Source organism: Leptodactylus fuscus, chromosome 2 (genome assembly GCF_031893055.1).
Source record: "Leptodactylus fuscus isolate aLepFus1 chromosome 2, aLepFus1.hap2, whole genome shotgun sequence".
NCBI lineage: Eukaryota > Metazoa > Chordata > Amphibia > Anura > Leptodactylidae > Leptodactylus > Leptodactylus fuscus.
The window spans coordinates 146,857,574-146,877,616 of record NC_134266.1 but is presented as its reverse complement, the minus strand read 5'-3'; the positions used below and the strand labels follow the sequence as shown (position 1 = coordinate 146,877,616).

The 20,043-nt window shown below is 41.2% G+C and overlaps 1 protein-coding gene across 2 annotated transcripts in view; it reads left to right on the top strand.

Moving 5' to 3' along the window:
- The window catches only part of DOC2B (double C2 domain beta), a 528,819-nt gene extending 521,477 nt beyond the window's left edge, over positions 1-7,342 (top strand). For both annotated transcript variants that reach the window (XM_075264915.1, XM_075264914.1), the window contains 3 exons: positions 4,685-4,766; positions 5,776-5,872; positions 6,888-7,342. In XM_075264915.1, coding sequence (XP_075121016.1) covers positions 4,685-4,766; positions 5,776-5,872; positions 6,888-7,024 — 316 coding nt within the window. In that variant the 3' untranslated portion in view covers positions 7,025-7,342. The remainder of the gene's footprint in view (positions 1-4,684; positions 4,767-5,775; positions 5,873-6,887) is intronic.
- The last annotated feature ends 12,701 nt before the right edge of the window (positions 7,343-20,043 follow it).

Here is a 20,043-nt window from a genome sequence, read left to right as displayed (position 1 = left end):
GTTGGTAGACATCGCTTCACACATTTAATTATGATCTGCACTTGACAGGCTACAGCTCAATTAGATATATTCAAGAATATATGCAAATTCCTGTTATGAACAGTTCATAATTATATCAGGGGTGGAACGGTACCTTGTTGCACAATGTGACTTTTTTTTTGGCCAGGCAGTGTAGATCTGCTTAAAACTTCCTGCTCAAAAGTTACCGTGAAACAATCGTCCTCTGTAAATGAAATCCCACGTATCAGAAATCCCAGATGAGCTCTAAAGCATTCACAGCAATAGAGCGCATACATTGCACATTTCAGAAGGATGTCGCCTACTCATTGCCGTCATCGGCTTGTTTAGAGTTGTTTTTTTTTTTATAAGCTTGATACAAGCATTGGAAAGGAAAAGTGGTCCAAAAAAAATTACATAGAGATAATCTACAATATCTGCCATCTATAATGTCACTAATCGCCTATTCAGTAAGTTCATTAGAGGGAGTCTGTCAGCAGTGTTAACCCCTTACAAACTGGTCTACCAGTATATTATAGATTAAGGCCCAACATTACGGAAACGCGGTGTTTGTAGCTGCTGTAGAAGTGTATTGGAAACAATTACTGCAGTTTACAGTATCAGCAAAGCAAATGGGTTTTTATTTATTTGAAACAGGGAAAAAGAAGCTGCGAAAAAACAGCGGTTTCAAAAATGCGTGTGTTTTTTTGATGCAACGTGGTAATTTTAGCTATGGAATCGCAATAATTTTCCCTATATATTTAATAGGGGAAGAAAAAAGGTGCAGAGGAGAAACACAGCAAAAATGTGGAAACTGCTGTGTAAGAAAACGCAATGGGGTTTGACTGCGTTTTTTTCTGCAGTGTTTTTTAGCTGTATTTTACTCCTGGAGGCCATAGTCTTATAGACAGTTGTGAAAAATGTTTAGATAAAGGGTTTGTACCCCAAATTTATTATCAACGCAGTTTGTCATTATTGTGGTGCAAAGTATTGCTATAAAGCAAGCCATGAGGAAGATAAAAGTCTCCCACGTATCTAGCATGATGCACCAAATTTAGCGCACTTTGGCACGGTTTCTGCCTGTTTCATCTGGTTGGTCATACATGATAACTATGGAGTATGAATATTCCACTCACATGCGTAGGAATAATAACATGCTTTTTGTGCATTGTGGTACACAAGTGACCTCTACAGGAAGACTGCAGTCACTACATGTATACACTTATTGATGGAAGATGATAAAATAAAGTGTCTTATAAACTTTATTAGCATTAATAGCAGTTCTCTAATATAACATTATTATGGGAATCACTACTTATACAAGTTGTGGTAATAATTATGTATGGAAACTATTTCTGTGCTATTGAGATGCAGACTCCTATAAAATACACTGTACATTTTGTGATTATATAACTATATATCTACAGAGGCTGATGTCTGAAAGGTAAAATTAAGGGTTTTTTTCTGGGATTAAAATGGTGATGACCTATTCCTAGGACGTCTTTTCCTTACAGAAGTATTACAGTATTACAACCATGTGAACCCAGCCTTAAAGAGGTTGTCCATGCAAATGTTTTATATTTTATATAGTCAGTGGGGAGGTGAAAAAAAAAAAATCATACTCACCTGTCCCCGGTGCTCTGGTACTCTGGCATCTACTCATAGTGAAACTACTCACCATCTGTGATGTCCTAGATCCTTTCCTTTTGAAGCCGCTGATTGGCCTCAACGGTCACCGGTGAGGCCAGTCAACGGCCTCAGGAAGAGACTCAGGATGTCACAGGTAGTGACATTGTATGCCCTTCACTGAGGCCACCGATTGGCCTCAGCAGTTATGTGGGGCTGAGACTTCTGCTACAAGTCAACAATGGACCAAGAGGACCGGACCACGCTGGGAGGCACTAGAGCACCAGGGAAAGGTGAGTGTGTGGTTTTTTGTTTTTTTTTTCACCTCCTCCCGCCTTTTTATAAAATACATTTATTGTCCCTTTTTGCCTGGACAACCCGTATAAGGAGAATGCATCAAGTATTTTTACCTAATTCAAACTAGTCAACAGAACATATTACATTATTCTAATCAATTTTTTACTTTCATATTATAGATCTATTTTGCATATGGTTATGGGGTTGCTATCTTGCCTGAATTGATGTTATCATCATTAGAAATATGCCTTACAGAAACCACATGGACGTTAGTCACAATACTCTGGAGTAGAGATGAGCAAACCAATTTGCATACCACCCAACTTTTAAAGGACAGAAAGAGGAACAAAATGTGGGCACAGTATGCGTGCCACAACATATTTAGCTTCAGTCACTTCTAAATAGACTCCGCCCATTATCATCCATTTGTCTTTGGGTATACCCTGCACCCCACAGTAAACCTTACACCCCACATCTCCCCCCAGAGTACATCTATGCACCACACATCTCTGTCCGCAAACACAGTACACCTTACACCACACATCTCCCCCCACAGTACACCCTGCACCCCACAACTCTCCCCCCACACAGTACACCCTGCACACCATATCTCTCCCCCAACAGAGTACACCCTGCACCCCAGATGTTTCCCCCCACACAGTACACCTTGCCCCCCACATCTTTCCTCCCACACATTACACCCTACACCCTACATTTCTCCCCCTACACAGTACACCCTGGACCCCACGTCTATCCCCCCACACAGTTTACCTTGCACCCCCACATATCTCCCCCACACAGTACACCCTGCACCCCACATCTCACCCCCCACAATACACCCTGCACCCTACATCTCTCCCCTGCACACACACACATAGTACACCCTGCATCCCATCTCTCTTCCCCCCAGATCTGTCCCACCGGATGATTGGGAGCCATGAATTTGTAACAAGCCAGATTGACTCGAATTTTCCAAAAGTTTTGTTTCTTCACAAAAATGCCTGCCACCACATGTAAGACAAGGTAGAAAAGCAGAGGAGAAGGAGGATTACATGATCCCTGTGCCCTAGGCAGGATTCTGGCATCACCTGACAGCCTCTCAGCCAGTCATGAGTGATAGGTGGAGACAGTGGCGTAACTACCGGGGTAGCAGCTGCCACAGGGCCCTGGACATTAGGGGCCCGGTGACAGCCTATACCTCTGCATTTTTTTTACTTAATAGCCTGTTACTGGCTGGAGTTACTCCAGCCGGTAACGGGCCCTATTTAGTTAGCGATCCTGGCAGGGGCCAGGATCAGTAAGTGACATCACAGGCCCCACAAACATCATTATTATACCCCCGAGTATAATGATTGGAGACCCAGGAGAGGTAAGAGAACATAAAAAACTGTGTTACTAACCTCTCCGCGCTCCATGCGAGCATCAGGCCTAGTTGTGGGATGTCTCTGCGTCCCGGGTCATGTGACATTCCGGGTCATGTGACGTCCCTGATGTTATTGAAGATGACCGACACCACCGAGGACTGCAGCCGGGGATAGGTAAGTAACAGTGTTTTTTATGTTTGTATTCCCCCTCGGTCTCCGATTATTATACTAAGTATAATAATTGTTCATGGGCGTTCATTATGGGGTATAATACTGTGTGCAGGGGCCACAATGAGGCATAATAGTATGTGCAAGGGCCACTATGGGGCATAATACTGTGTGCAGGGGCCACTATGGGGCATAATAGAGCGCGCAGGAATGCGAGGGGGATGGTCGGTCTGTCGAGGTCTTCGGTGTCGGTCAGGAAGGGGGGGACCATGTCAAAAGTTTGCCAGGGGGGCCCCACCATACCTAGTTACACCACTGGGTGGAGAGGTTACAGTGTTGATGTAATATCAGCATATAAGATTGTCTAGGCATGAAGTGCCATTTTGTGATACATGATACTGAAGCTAATGAAATGATCAGTGGCGTAACTAGGAATGGCGGGGCCCCGTGGGAAACTTTTGACATGGCCACCCCCCCCCCCCCCCCCAAACCATTCATACCATGTGAGACCTTAGCCTAAATCTGTTTGTGGCAGGCCTCAGTAGTAATACAGGGATTTTATCAAAGACTGCAATACAGTAATAATGATTGCAGTCTAAAAAAATGTTACAAAATTAGCATCCCACATGAAAAAAAGCGCTGTAGGAAAAACTGTGGCAGCAACACATCTTGTTTTTTCCCGCAGCATTTTTCACAGATAGTCTCAGAGGTTTACAATAACCACAACCTATCCACTGCGCATATTTTTTCACAATGTGTGGATGGATTTTTCTAGAAAAAAAACGCTACAGTTTTCTGCACAGCATTTCTGCCATGGCCAAACCTAGACATTTATGCCGCGTGTGGCCCCCAGTCTTAAGAGCAAATCAATGATATGAATTTGATTAATTGCCGTGCACAGGCATAGAGAGAAGAGTAGGTGACTCTGCATTCCTAACAAATAAGACAATTGGATAATAACTATTACAGGTAAATTTATACTCCTTTGGTGTAGGTGTAGCCATTAATGTTTATAAACACGTATCTGACATATATACTGTATGTCCCAGGTACAAGCCACACGTGCACCACTCACATAGCTTGATATGAGCTGAATACTCTTCAACTGGAGTTGCCAAGAAAGTATTAACACTTATATGATTGCGTTGAGACCAAGTAATTCTTCTGTTCATAGGCTTGACCTTATTGTGCTGTGGACAGGAGATAACTAGTATACTTTACCTGTGTTTCAGATACTTAAAACCTGATGAAGACAAGAAGTCAAAACATAAAACTGCTGTGAAAAAGAAGACATTAAATCCAGAGTTTAATGAGGTAACTAGAAGTCCATGCTGATTTTATGTATTTAGATATAGAGTTAGGGAAGTGAACTTAAACTTTTGCCTTAGGTGAAAGAAAGCTTTGACACGGCTTTGTCCAAGAACATGAGAACAAATGGGAAAATGGAAGGCATGAAATAGACAAAAATACACCGATATTTGGATATTGTGGGAGACGGTCATTGTGTGGGCGTAAGGCCAAGACTGAACTCGGCTGTGTGCATAGGAATTACTTCATCATAGTCAGGTATAATGCAATGAGCTTCCGGACAGTCCAATGTCTACAGTAATGAAGTGACATAAAGCCATCAGTTCAGGAGCCGTTCGGGAGCTCACTGCGTCATAACTGACTATTATACAGTGGACCCCATACACACAGCCCAGTTCAGTCTGGGTCCTACTGCCTGCACACAAAACTGTTTCCTACTTGGGACTTGGTCCTGTCCAAGAGCCATAACAGAACATGATTACGCCCAGGCAATTTTGATGCAGGTTTTTGAAAAAATTTTAGTCTGAAACTAAGACTGGAGTCTAAAGTGGGCTGTATGAAGTACAGACTAAAATGGAATTAATCCATCCTTTTGCTCCACTTTAGCATGTGACCCAAGTGCTGTTTGTTGGGGATAGCTTATACATTTATATACAGAATAAGGGTAGCGAACACAGCCTTTGTTCCGGTAAACAATGGCTGAGCTACAGCTCTAACAAAAGTGACAAAATATGACACATGCCATATTTGCACTAGACCATAATTTGCAATTTTTCTCATTTCTCATAATCTTTTGAAAATACTACAAGTGTGTGGGGGTGGCGTTGTTTTGAGATATTTATTAAATATTAAGCTAGGAAATGGGTAAAAGTCAGGCAAGTCAATTTCTGACATGCACCACCTAATAAAGTTGGTGCATTTTCTCAAACTGTTCAGTTTAAGACTATCTTATGAATCGGAGAGGTTGTTTGACTATAGAAATCTAGCCACTATGCACTTTCCTTTCTTTCTTTAGGAATTTTGTTATGAAATAAAACACAGTGACCTTGCAAAAAAGACCTTAGAAGTAACAGTTTGGGATTATGATATTGGGAAATCAAATGACTTTATAGGTAAGTGGAAAGAATGCGTCAGCAAATCTACCTAAGGCTAAGGCCCCACAAGTCGATCTGCAGCGCTAAAGCACTCTGGGAAAAACCACAGCAGAAATGCATCGCGGTTCTTCACACAGCGCTTTGAACAGAAAGTTTGTGAAGTTTTCCTCTGTGGACTTTCTGTTATAATTATATCTACAGGAAGGGGCCACACGGTGGCTCAGTGGTTAGCACTGCAGCCTTGCAGCGCTGGGTCCTGGTGTTCAAATCCCACCAAAGGCAAAAAACCATCTGCAGGGAGTTTATATGTTCTCCCCGTGTTTGCATGGATTTCCATCCCATATTCTAAAAAAAGACATACTGATAGGGAAAAAATGTATACTGTGAGCTCTATGTGGGGCTCACAATCTACATAAAAATAAAAAAAAAATCTATCTACGGGAAAGATTTCTGTAGATATAATTGACATGCTGCGATTTCCAAAACCATGCCGGTTTTGGAAATCACAGCATGTCTGCAATGCGGTTTTAAACGCAAAGTGAGCATGGGATTCATGTGATTTTTACCGCGGCATTTCCAGCCTGTGGGGACCCGGCCTAAGGCTCGGCCACACATGGCATAGTCGGAATAGGCTAACCTGCTGAAATATACAGTTATTGTGTAATGGATGATACTTCAACAAATCCCAGATGAAAAAAACATGCAGCATAAGGTGTCTTTTGAACCTACAAAATACAAGATGAAAGCTGTGATTGATAGTTCTTCTTTTTCTAAATTCCACTAATGCTCAGCGGAAACCTGGTGGACCCCATCATAGTCTACGCGGTCCATGGTTTTCTGTGAGTAAGCACTTTTTAAGCGGATTGGTTTCCGTTCTTCGGGTCCACTTGGAAACCCAGGCTCAGGTGTGAACCTAGCATAACCAAGCAGTTTGTGTACAAAGATATGCATGATTTTTCTTGCCCCAAAAAAAGTTTCAGAAAAAATTCCAGAACATTACATAATGTGACAATGTTTTTTCTTCATTCAATAGGAGGAGTTGTTTTGGGAATCAATGCAAAAGGAGAACGTCTTAAACATTGGTTTGACTGCCTGAAAAACAAAGACAAGAAAATTGAACGTTGGCACACGTTAACAAATGAGCTACCAGGAGCCGTCCTCAGTGACTGATCTGAGTGTGCCGCTGACAGCTGTAAAGGAACAAGACACAAGCTATGCCTTTGCCCTTGCCACAGTTTACCATGACCATACACAAGTGGAAAGCTAACCAGGAATAATTGGGTTACAATGCTCTTATTAGTACATTAAGCTACAATATTGCCAATCAGGGTCAAAGTGTTCAACACACCTCACCAAAAAACAGCATCAGCTCCCTATTCTGCTAGGGGAATTACATGACGGAAATCTTAACCTGGTGATATATGCATTTTATTTCTACTGCAAGGCAACATATTTGTCTTACGCCGATTTCCATTCCTCTATTTAATTTGGTCGCCCGAGCAGAGGAAAGTTACTGACACATTGTAAGCAGCAGTTAACATGTGACACAAACTATTCTTCTGCTATGGTGCGGGATGGAAAGCAAAAAGATTTCTTGCAGAATGGTTTATATAAAAAGCGAAAAACCGTATCCTGGTTTGCACTATTACATTTAAGGTAATTCTATCTTCACTGCACAGTAACACACTGAGGACCTCATGTGACATTTATAGCTATTGTTACATATGCTGACAGTTGTTTACAACCACATCACTTGCCATCAGGGAGTTAAGCACTACATTTTCCTACATGGTCATATAGGCTTGCCTACTCTATAGGAAGATGGTGATAATGGATTTCTGTGAATTTAAGATTGTATCATCTCTCTAGGGACGTATAGAGAAATTCTGAAATATGTAATGGGGTTGTGGCACGATCGTCTGATCACTGAGACCCTCAGCAATCAGGAGAACAGGGGACAAAAAAATTCCCCGGTATGTTACATGTGAACAGAGCACTGGTGTTCTTGCATAACCAGCATCATTCACTTCTATGGGTTTCTGGGATCTTCACTAGAAGTAGCTACAGTGCTGGTCACACAAATGCACCAGCGCCTCATTCACATGGAGCATTCAGATGGGAACTTGTGGTCCCCAATTCTTATTGGGGTCACAACAGTCAGACCTCCTGTGTCATTGGTACTACAACGCCTTTAAAGTCATGGGGTGTACGATTTGTAGGAGACAAAGTACTTTTTACAATATGTTAAAATATGAAATATTTTTAAATAATATATATCTTTATGAAACTATATGTTATTAATAACAGCTTGGTAATAATACTGGTTTCAGAAGGCTGCATTACATTATTATATCTTTCAGTAGTTGATGCCTTTTTTAATGGCTAACTAAAAATGATGACAGATTGCAAGCTTTCGGGACTGCTATAAGGTCCCTTCATCAGGCTGGTATAAAACAATATCTGAAGGCAGCCTGATGAAGGGACCTTTTTAGCAGTCCCGAAAGCTCGCAATATGTCATCATTTTTAGTTAGCCATTAAAAAAGGTATCAACTACTGAAGACTCCTCGAAAAAAAAATTATATTTCGTATCAACTGGCTAACACGGTACAAAGATATTTTTCATTACTATAGCTGCAATACAGAGAACTACTGCAGCTCTCCTGAAGTTAGACCACCATAGGGTCCTGACCCAACACAACCACTAGGTAATCTGATAACTTTCATTTAAAATGGAACATACATAGGATTTTGTTGCTTACAGTGAAACAAGTGACAGCTGACTGAGCAACACAGGTACTTTATCATAAGACTCATTCACAGAAGCAGATTACAGGGTTCTTTATTTTGTTCCATGATTCTCTTCTTTCATCTTGCAGGGATTTAATACTGTTTTTTGCAGTAAAACCAGAGATAAAGGACCATAAGATTGAAGCATTCCCATTTGTGTTGGAGACAGTATTCAGCATTGTTTTTCCTATGGTAAAATGGCAAACATCATGACAAGACTGAGGGACTACACATAAGTCAGTGGGGTCCACCAAGCGCCATCAGCATCAGTCATGTGACATATAAATCACAGCTTCAATTCTGTTTTACCCCTGCGACAAAAATGAAGAACAGAATTCCTAAAGCAGATGTGTATTCTGTTTCAGGAATTACAATTTACTGTTCTGCCAGAAAACGGTATCCTGGATCCATCATATGACACCGACCAACACCGTCCATTCATTAATATACGGTATGATTGAGTCTATCAGGTTCCATCATGGTGTCCTGCATTTTCATGCATCTGTCTCCACTGTCTACAGGCCCATTTGTTGTATTAGTGAAATACATTGATTTAGCATAAAGACGAGCAAGTACATAAGGCATGAATGGAAAGGTCAGACTGCTGGATATAGGATATCATTGTCCATCGCAGCTAAGAAACAATATCCATAAGTTACATATGTATGGTGAAATTTATGAAATTGTCTAAAGAGAAACAGTTTTCCTACCCAAAGCAAACAATCTTGGGACAGTTATTCTGTTCTTGAAAAATGACAGCTGTGACACTTCCATAAATCGGCCCCATTATTTATGTAATAAATTAATGCAATGTATATCTTTCTTACCTTTTGTATTCCACAGCTCGTGCACTGACAGGATAGAACTCTTCATTTACATGTTAATGTTGTTTTTCAGTTACATTAATTCTTTACTAGCGGTATTAGATTTTGATCTCCATCTCTACTACTCTTGGGTTAGCGATACTATTACCACACATCAGCTCCACGGTAGGAAAAAAGTTTTTATATATTTTTTCATGATAGTACTACGGCATAGCAAAGTAACCTTAACCCAAATTGGCAAGTTATCAAAAGTCATTGAATAAAATTATTCAGTACGTTACGGCTGAGGACGAAAAAAAATGCTGCGTTTTACAGTACCAGCAATGTGAATAAGAGTCTGGCCAATCCCACCCATATATTGCATAAAAATGCATGTTTTTGAAAAATTCATCATGTTAATTTCACCTGCTATAGATGTAATGAGGGAAGAAAAACGCATCAAAATAAAAAAAAAAACACACAATTCATTCCCACAACATTTTTTAGTTGTTCATTCGCTATTTGGGGCCTTGGCTTTCCACTGCAGTCACACATGCATATTTTGTGGTAGTCTTTGATGCGTTTTTTTTAGCCAAAGCCAAAAGTAGATTCATATGGAATAGGAAATATAAAAAGGATACTTCTCCTTCTTGCTGGATCAACTTTTGTCTTTGGCTCACAAAACTGCATCAAAATCTGCATGAATGGTTTTAGCCTAAGGCCTACATAGTGAACTTCTGGGGTTTTACTTCTCTTATTAAATCTATAGGGGAAATGCTTTTGCTTCTGCAGCTAGGTTAACCAGAATCTCATTCACTTTGTGGTTACTATAAAATGTAGTGTTTTTCTGCTGCATTTCCATAGCAGCCAAAAACTCTGCTTCTCTATAACATGGGGCCTATGTGGGGCCTAATGCAGACACAAATAGACAGAATATTGGTGGACCTTTCTTGCATTATTCTTTAGTGCTTAAATCTGGGGCCTCACGTAGCGTAAACGCTGCAATTTTACTGCGGTACATGGATGGGATTCTGGCTATTCCCATCCACACTTTCCATATAATTCTACCTACAGAAACGCTGGCATTTTCCATATAGGTATGACTGAAGCAGAAAGTCTGCAAAGGGAAACTCTGTACTGGTATCTATTTTGTTTTTTAAAATGTAACAACTCTAAAAACTGGTCACAAAGGAGAAATGATCCAGATATATGAAGTTTCTTATAGGGTTTCTCCTTATAAGGTCTCTCCTATAAGGAACCTTATATATCTGGAGAACTTCTCTTGTCAGGAAAGAACAATCTAGTATCATTATCACTGCATAGTGTATATAATGTCCTCCAACAGCAATCAAATTCAGATGTATGCTTTCACTCCTTAGGCCTTGTTCACATCTCCGTCAATAAACCATTCGGGGGAGTCCGCATGGGGACCCCCCCGAACGGACTATCGAACGCATTTGCAAGCAGTGTGCTGTGAAAGCACATGGATCCCCATAGACTACAATGGGGTCCGTGTGCTTGCCGAGAGATTTCCTCAGGGAACATGCGGACAAGAAAGTAGTTCACAATCTTCTTTCCTTTCCACATGACTCGTGCGGAGATCTCGTGGCAAGCACACGGACCCCATTATTGTCTATGGGGTCCGTGTGCTTTCACTGCACATCACTTGCAAATGCGTTCGGTAGTCCGTTCGGGGGGTGCCCACGCAGACTCCCCGAACGGATTACCAATCGCAGATGTGAACCAAGGGTTACTTAAAAGATATTAATATAAGGAAGGTAAGTTTACTAAATATACTCAGCACATAGATCCAAATTAAGGCTGGGGTTCCGGAGATCTCGCGGCAAGTACACGGACCTCATTATAGTCTATGGAGATCCGTTTGCTTTCACTGCACATCGCTTGCCAATGCATTTGGTATTCCATTCGGGGGGGTCCCCATGCGGACCCCCCTGAATGGATTACCTACGCAGATGTGAACGAGACATTAGGCTTTACAAGATTATCTTATCATTGCAAGTTGGGCAAACTATAGCAAGTGCTAATATGGAGATAATGCGGCTGGAGGTGATCCGTTTCTTTGCAATTTCTCATGTGAAAATGCTTGTGCATAAGATATGCCCTGTATTAAATTATTACATCTATGCCGCCATGCTTCTAATATAGTATGTAGCATTATAATCTATTCTATAGGTTATTAATCATATAATGTATAAGTTTATGTGTGGATTCTACATATATTGTTTACGTTACTTATTTACTTTGTCACTTCTGTACAAGTTTCGGCAAGTTACTTTTCATTAGTAATGTGCAATCTAAATGACTGAGATGAAAGGATTACGTGTCATTGTGAATATGGATAAGTACTACCAAATGTTCACATATTATACGTTATGTATGCTTCACAAAGGCAGCTCTCTTCTTGTAATAAACATAAGGAGACAATGCCTGTTTTGGACATTTGCTCCTTCTTGTCTCCTTAACTCTATCCCAACTACATTGTGAACTATGCAGGAACAAGCTGAATCTCAGGGATTTGGGATTTGTTCCCATAACCCAATATTTCACACTATTTCATTTATAAATGCAGCAAAAAAATGAATATTTCTATCTGCATTTTGTGAAGGGTTGGAAACTTTGGCACGTAGTGATATACCTTAAAGAAAAAAAGTTGTCCATAGTTATATGATAACAGGATCACATTTAAACGCAAGGCTTTGCACCATCCCTAAAGAAACATCTTCCTAGAGAATCTAGAAGAAATTACGTTTTTATATTACTGCTTAGAATAAAAAAACACTAGTGCAAAGTGAAATTAAACTGCGAAGGACTCATATAAAACATCATGTATTCTGTGTCTTATTATGTGCTAGGTTTTTTATTATTTATTAGTCTTAATCGTTAATGATATACTAATGGTTATCTATTTCATTTCACCTTATACATCTGTGCGTGCCTCCTTTAAAAAGTGGTAAGAATGTCAGGAAGGTAAGATAGAATAATATACTTGTGTGAACAAGCCCTTACATGAGAGTTGCTAATCTTTTCTGCCCTCACCTATGGCACATCTCTATAACTATTAATTCCTCATCCATTTTCTGTCTAGTATTGTGCATTAAGAAAACAGAGCAATTGTATGACACTTTATAACATATACTGTATGTGACAAGTTATAATGGCTTGCGCTTTACACATATACACAGATGGAAAAAAAAATGTTTTGGGGGTTTTTTTTTGCTAGTAGAAAAAGGAACCCATTGTAGTCAATGGGAGGCTTTATTTTCAGCGCTGAAATTCCACACCAAATTCCTCACCATTTTCCTCCGTGTGAATGGATTCTTAAATGTACACTTGGTCATGTCCATGGGATCTAACTTTGTTATATAACATAAGCAGTTGAATTAAGGGGGTGTCTTTTCCATATTCCTCATGAGGATATATGGACCTTATAGAAAGCTAATCCCAATGACTGTCATTGGTAGTCTGTGGTGAGAAAACCCATTTAAGTAATGAATAAAGTTACGGGTTTTATTACAAAATAGAAGTGCAGTTTGTTTGCTATAAAAATGAAACATTCCTATTAAGCATAGGTTGTATATGCTCTGTTACCTACACATTGTGTATGTTTTCTCAATACAATTAACCATTGACAGCTGACCATATACTAATTTATACATAACTTAGCCAGAGGCAATGAGGGAGATCTATTATTATCATGCGATTTTCAGGCAAAAAAAGTTGTAAGCCTCAGGTTTCAAACATCAGTTATGACATAAATTGTCGTAACTGGTGTTTTTCTACCACCCATACCACTTTCCCAAAGAGTTGGTGTGATAAGGGCGTACTGGGAGGGGGCCATCCGCCCAGCCTTATATGTTATCATTTATGCCAGAAAACCTGCAGAAATTATGTTGTAAATCTACAACATCTATGAGGCTCACCCTGCTGTTGAAAAAGCCCGTCTTTCGGGCTAGTTCACACGGGGACATGGACGCTGATTTTGACAGCTGATTTTGCGGCCAAATCAGCCTCCATAAAATGGAGCCCTATGTGAATTGCTAGCTTTTTTTTTCTGCTAGCTTTTTTTATTGCTAGCTTTTTTTGCTAGCAGAAAAAGAAGCGACATGACCTTTCTTCAGGCGTTTTCCGCCTGAAAAAATGAATTGGAGTCTATTGGGCGATGAAAAAACAGCTAGCGGTTTTTGGTCGCTTTTTTTTGCAGCTGTTTTGGCAAAAACAGCGACTGAAACAGCTAGCTGCTTTTTATCACACTTTTGGAAGTGACATCCCAGAGGAGTGGCCATGGGTGTTGGCTGCTTCCTGCAGCCATTTTGTGACAGTACTCATCACAGCACAGCACATCTGGATACAGCAGCATTCATTGGGCTCCCTTCTCTCCAGGAAATTTTATTTTTTGATATCAAAGATAGCAGCTTGCTATGAAGTAGCAGTGAGCTCTGCTCAGTTGGAGATGTGTGCTAAAATGGCGCCTACAGACAAAAAGGGGTTGGTTTTGGCCATGCCCAGTGGGCTGGCTAGTTAAAAAATGGGCTGGGGAAAAAAAAAGCTTCAAAAAAACAGTGACCGAAAAAGCGTCAAAAACAGCGTCAAAAACAGCGTCCAATGCAAAAAACAGCGTCCAAAAAAAGCGAGGCTTAAAAATCAGTGACAAAATCAGCTAGCTTTTTTCACGTGTGAACTTAGCCTTATAGTCTCTCCCAATGTGTTTTGCTGTGTTTAATATGGCTGTAGATTCAGTAGACCCCCCTCATCTATTGTTCCACATCGGGCTCCTACTACAACTAAGGCTCTGGCTCCAACTCCTTCATAATTGAAAGTCATTGGTCAGACAGAAGCAACAAAACAATTCATTATACAAAATAAATAAGTATAACATAATATATCATTTTATAGCGTATATAACATATTTCTGACTTCAACATTTCCTGTAGTTGGCAAATTTATTGTCCTCTATATCACTTTAAATTTACACTTTTCAAGGATTGTACTGAATTATTTCCATGCTATCATTGTGTCCAGTGCAATTAGAAACTCAGTGTATTTAGGGAAGAGAATAATACCCTATAATCCAGGTTATACAGCTTTCTCAAGCTTAGTATAGTCATTACTTCTCTATGTGGACAGTTTACTTCACAAATCTATAATAAAGGTTATCACTAAAGATGAGCGAAGAGTGAAATGTTCAAAGATCAAAATTTGATTCGAGTAGCCGCTCAATACTCAACTATTCGATCGAATATCAAACCCCATTATAGTCTATGGGGAATAAATACTTGTTTAGGGGGAAACAACTATTCGACTCAGGAGGGTCACCAAGTCCACTATGACACCCCAGGAAATGGTGCCAACACCCTGGAAAGCAACTTGGACAGCAGGGGAAGCATGTCTGGGGGCATCTAACACGCCCAAGTCACTGTATTACGTCGGGATCCCTGTCAGCTTGCGAAATGCGGGAGCTGACTTTTTCCCATAGGAATGCATTGACCAGCGTTGATTGGCCGAATGCCATACAGAGTACAGCATTCGGCCAATCAATGCTGGTTCTGCCGGAGGCTCATCTGTGAGGAGGCGGAGTCTAAGATAGGACCACAGCAGTCTCCATTCTGGTCCGATCTCAGATGTAGCAGCGTTGAGCACACGCTGAGCTCTGCTACACCGTCAGATGCAGCAGAGCTGAGTGTGTACTGAACCCTGCCACATATAAGATGTAGCAGCTTTGGATGTGACTGGAGTATTTGACATGATGTAACAGTGGAATAATGACTGCAGCTCTAGATGTAACTGGAGTATAAGACCTGATGTAACAGCAGAATAATGACTGCAGCTCTGGAGGTGACTGGAGTATAAGACATAATGTACAACAGAATAGTGACTGCATATATACTCCAGTCACCTCCAGAGCTGCAGTCACTATTCTGCTCTTGCATCATCACTTATACTCCAGTTACATCTAGAGCTGCAGTCACTATTCCACTGTTACATCATGTCACATACTCCAGTCACATCCAGAGCTGCAGTCACTATTCTGCTGTTACATCATGTCATAAACTCCAGTCACATCCAGACCTGCAGTCACTATTCTGCTGTTACATCATGTCATATACTCCAGTCACATCCAGACCTGCAGTCACTATTCTGCTGTTACATCAGGTCTTATACTCCAGTTACATCTAGAGCTGCAGTCACTATTCTGCTGTTACATCATGTCATAAACTCCAGTCACATCCAGACCTGCAGTCACTATTCTGCTGTTACATCAGGTCTTATACTCCAGTTACATCTAGAGCTGCAGTCACTATTCTACTGTTACATCATGTCATATACTCCAGTCACATCCAGAGCTGCAGTCACTATTCTGCTGTTACATTATGTCTTATACTCCAGTCACCTCTAGAGCTGCAGTCACTATTCTGCTGTTACTTTATATCTTATACTCCAGACACATCTAGAGCTGCAGTCACTATTCTGCTGTTATGTCATGTCTTATACTCCAATCACATCCAGAGCTGCAGTCACTATTCTGTTGTTACATTATGTTTTATACTCCAGTCACATCTAGAGCTGCAGTCACTATTCTGCTGTTACATTGTCTTATACACCAGTCACATCTAGAGCTGCAGTCAATATTCTGCTGTTACATCATGTCTTATATTCCAGTCACAGCCAATTCTGCTGCATCTCATATGTAGCAGGGTTCAGCACACAGTCAGTTCTGCTGCATCTGAGGGTGTAGCAGCGCACAGCGTGCGCTCAACACTGCTACATCTAAGATCGGACCAGAATGGAGACTGCTGTGGACTGATCTTAGACTCCGCCTTAGAACCAGCGTTAATTGGCCGAATGCTGTAGTCTGTATGGCATTCAGCCAATCAACGCTGGCTAATACATTCCTATGGGAAAAAGTCAGCTCCCGCATATCGCAAGCTGACAGGGATCACGACCAGATAGCCCCAAAGAGCTGGGTGAGTAAGATTCACACATAAATAAAGGTTATCCCTAGCTATCCCTGCCTGTACATCTATCCCTGTCTCACAGTCACATAGTTCACAGTCTCATATGAACCGGATATTAAATCCACTATTTGTATAAATTGGAGGTCACCTAGCCAATTACTTTTCCCGATTTTTTTTCAATGCCTCCGTTGTGGTAGTTCCTGTCCCACCTTCCCTGCGCAGTTATTGGTGCAAATAAAGCGCCAGGGAAGGTGGGATGGGAATCGAATTTTTAATTCATTTGCCACCTGGTGTTCGACTGGAATCGAACAGCCTGATATCCGATTGAACATGTACTCGGTCGAACGCTGTTCGCTCATCTCTAGTTATCACCATAATGTAATAGTGGAGCAGAACACACAAATATATCATGTATTTAGTACAATGGGAACTGCACAGTCTAGTTTCCTTTACATAATGTATATTTATAGAGAACCACAGCCAAGATTTCTTATATTGCTCTTGAAAATGGTCTTGATTGGTTGCTAAGGGCAACTAAGAACATTTTTATTTTATTTTTTTCCTCTGTGTGTAGATCATGACACCATTTAGAATGGATTACAATGCTAGTATAAAAAGCCCAACCTCAATATATAACTTAGCAGAAAACTATGATCTTATAGTCATAAAAGGGGGATTGTTCTAGTTCGTAGCAATTTAGTTTTTTGTATGGCAACTTATAGAACAAACAGATGATTTAAGTCTATAAATTCACAAGTAAATACCTACTAGCACACTTGGACTGGCACATTGAAGCCGGGACACTACGTGTTGAAAATGCCGTGTTTTGGCTGTTGCGGAAACACCATAGTTTGACTGTGGTGGAAAGGCTGCAGAAAAAAACGTGGCGTTTTACAGTCACTGCAAAGTGTACCAAATCCCATTCACACATTGCGGAAAACTACATGCAGCGACTTCCAAAACTGTTGTCAATTATGCCTACGGAAATGCTGGAGGTTTCCCTGTAGGTATAATAGAAGCAGAGGAAAACTTCTAGAAGAGTTGTCCTTGTAAAGAAGACATGCAGGAAACATCTTTTACAAACAAATCCAGTTCTAACCAGTGGTGGCCATCTTAAAGAAGTGTTTTCTTATAGAGGATTTAAAGCAATATAAATCTGGGGAGGCACGTAAACTATTACTGTCTAACTGGTAGACAGTGCATGTCAGAGTTTGCGCGCTCAAAAAGATCCCATTGATTTCAACGGGAGTTACAAGTGTATACGCCGCGTTATTTTGCGCCCGTAATTTTGCACCTGCCAAATTACGGGCGCAAAATAACGCGGCGTATATGCTCATAACTCCCATTAAAATCAATGGAATCTTTTTCAGCACACAAACTCTGACACGCCGTATACGTGCCAGATCACTCTCTATTTTACATCGTGTGAACGCACCCTTAAACTGCAGCAGATTTTCCAAAGTCTCTAGTCCTGTCTAGTGTAACTTTACACCACTTATGAGCTGGCTTAGTTGGCTCATTGTTCAGAATGCTGGTTCAGTTTTAGTGTTTGCCCGTGTATGTCTAACTTTAAGGGGGGGGTTAAAAAAAAATATGGGCCAAATAACAGGATGCATGAATACAAAACACTTCCTAATATATATCTTGTTTAAATTCTGGACTGGCTTAGGTAAGCAAAAATGCCGCCCTCCCTGAGGCCCTGGCATAGCGCCGCCTGAAGCGGTCACTTCAGGTCGCCTCATGGGAGGTGCGGCGCTGTACACAGCGAGTGAGAGCAGGAAGAGGAATCATGGGAAATGTAGTTTATCCACAGATTCACTGCATGTAAATAACAGTGATACAAAGATCAGAAAGCAAAAAAACAAGCAAAGTGAAGTGTGCACAAGGAAACAGTGAGGATCCATTTGCAGTTCATATTTGGAAGCTGGATAACCCCTTTAAGGCCCTTTTACATGGGTGTCAATCGCCTGCAATGAGTGCAGATCAACTAAACACAGCAAAGAAATCAGCACTGAAATACCTTTCAGGGCTCGTTCACATCTGCGTTCACTGTCCTTATTGTAGGTTTCCGTTTCCTGCATAAAACAGAGCAGGAGACGCTGCAGGAGACTTTCTTACCCAATCATTTGAATGGGTGAAAAAGCTGTCCGGCCGTGCGCGGCAGTGAGCGTTTTGCGCTCTCCGCCGCAAAACCGGGTTTTATAATCCGGACACAGAGTCGGACATGCACTACTCTGTGTCCGGATAAAAAAATCCGGTTTCGCGGCGGAGAGCCTAAAACGCTCACCGCCGCTCACGGCCGGACCCGGTCTATGGTTTCCGTCTTCTGCATGGCCATGCAGAAGACGGAAACCATAGAACGGAGACATGAACGCAGGTGTGAACCCAGCGTAAACAAGGCAATGATCTGTAATGAATGGTCTTTGGTCTGCTCATTCATTTACATTACTGTTGGCAGCACAAGGCAATAACCAGGAACAAGTGTTCTTTCAAACGCTTATTCCTGATTATTGACCCGATCATAGGGCCAGTTCTTTAATCTTACTATGCAATTGTCAAAAACTGTTATTCTAAAAATCCAACTCATGTTTACTGACCTTATGTTGTAGGAAAATCACATATTAAACCTTCATTCAGCTGCTGATTCTGTGAGACATAGTGTTTTCTATTTCTTTGATATAGAGCATTGTCCCCAAGATAAAACTTTATTTAAGGCTAAGGGTCTATTCACACAGAGTAAGCGCGCGCTCATTTTGGCAAAATACACGTGTAAAAATAAGGGCCCATGCACACCGAGTTTACTCGAGCGCATTTTAGCACAATACACATGTATAGAATACACGTGTTAAAATAACACTCGCATTACACGTGTAAAAAATTTCATTGAAGTCAATGGGAGTGTTATTTTAACACGTGTATTCTGTACACGTGTATTATGCTAAAATGCGTTCATGTTATCTCCGTGTGCATGGACCCTAAGACTCCCATTGACTTCAATAACATTTTTTATACGTGTAAAAAACATGCCAAAAAACACATAAAAAATGCATAAAAAATGTAATTAAGGGCTAGTTCACACGTGAACTGCCCGCGCGGGTTTTGACACAGAGAGAGACGCGGCGAGCCGCATCTCTCTCTTGTCAAAACCCGCCCGCCGCGACCATCGCTGTCACGGCTTAACCCTCTGCTGTCGGCTCAAATGAATGAGCCGACATAGGAGGGAGCTGCCGGGGGCCGAAGCCGCGTGGCTGAGCCTGCGCGGCTTCCGCCTGAAGAAAGGACATGTCCTTTCTTTTCTCCGCTAGCAGCAGCTCGCCGCTAGCGGAGAACAGAAGCCCGGCGGTCTCCATAGACCACCATTATAAGGGGAGGTTTTGGACGCGAAATCCGCTGTCAAAAACCTCCCCTTATACTCACGTGTGAACTAGCCCTAAGGATGCTTTCACACGGAGTTTACGCTCCGATCATTCAAACATGTAAACACGTGTCAAAGTGACCACTTACAACAGAATCCCATAGACTTCAATGTGTGCCAGTCTTACACGCACTACACATTGAAATCAATGGGTTTAAGGGCTAGTTCACAAATGAACTGCCCGCGCGGGTTTTGACACCGAGAGAGAC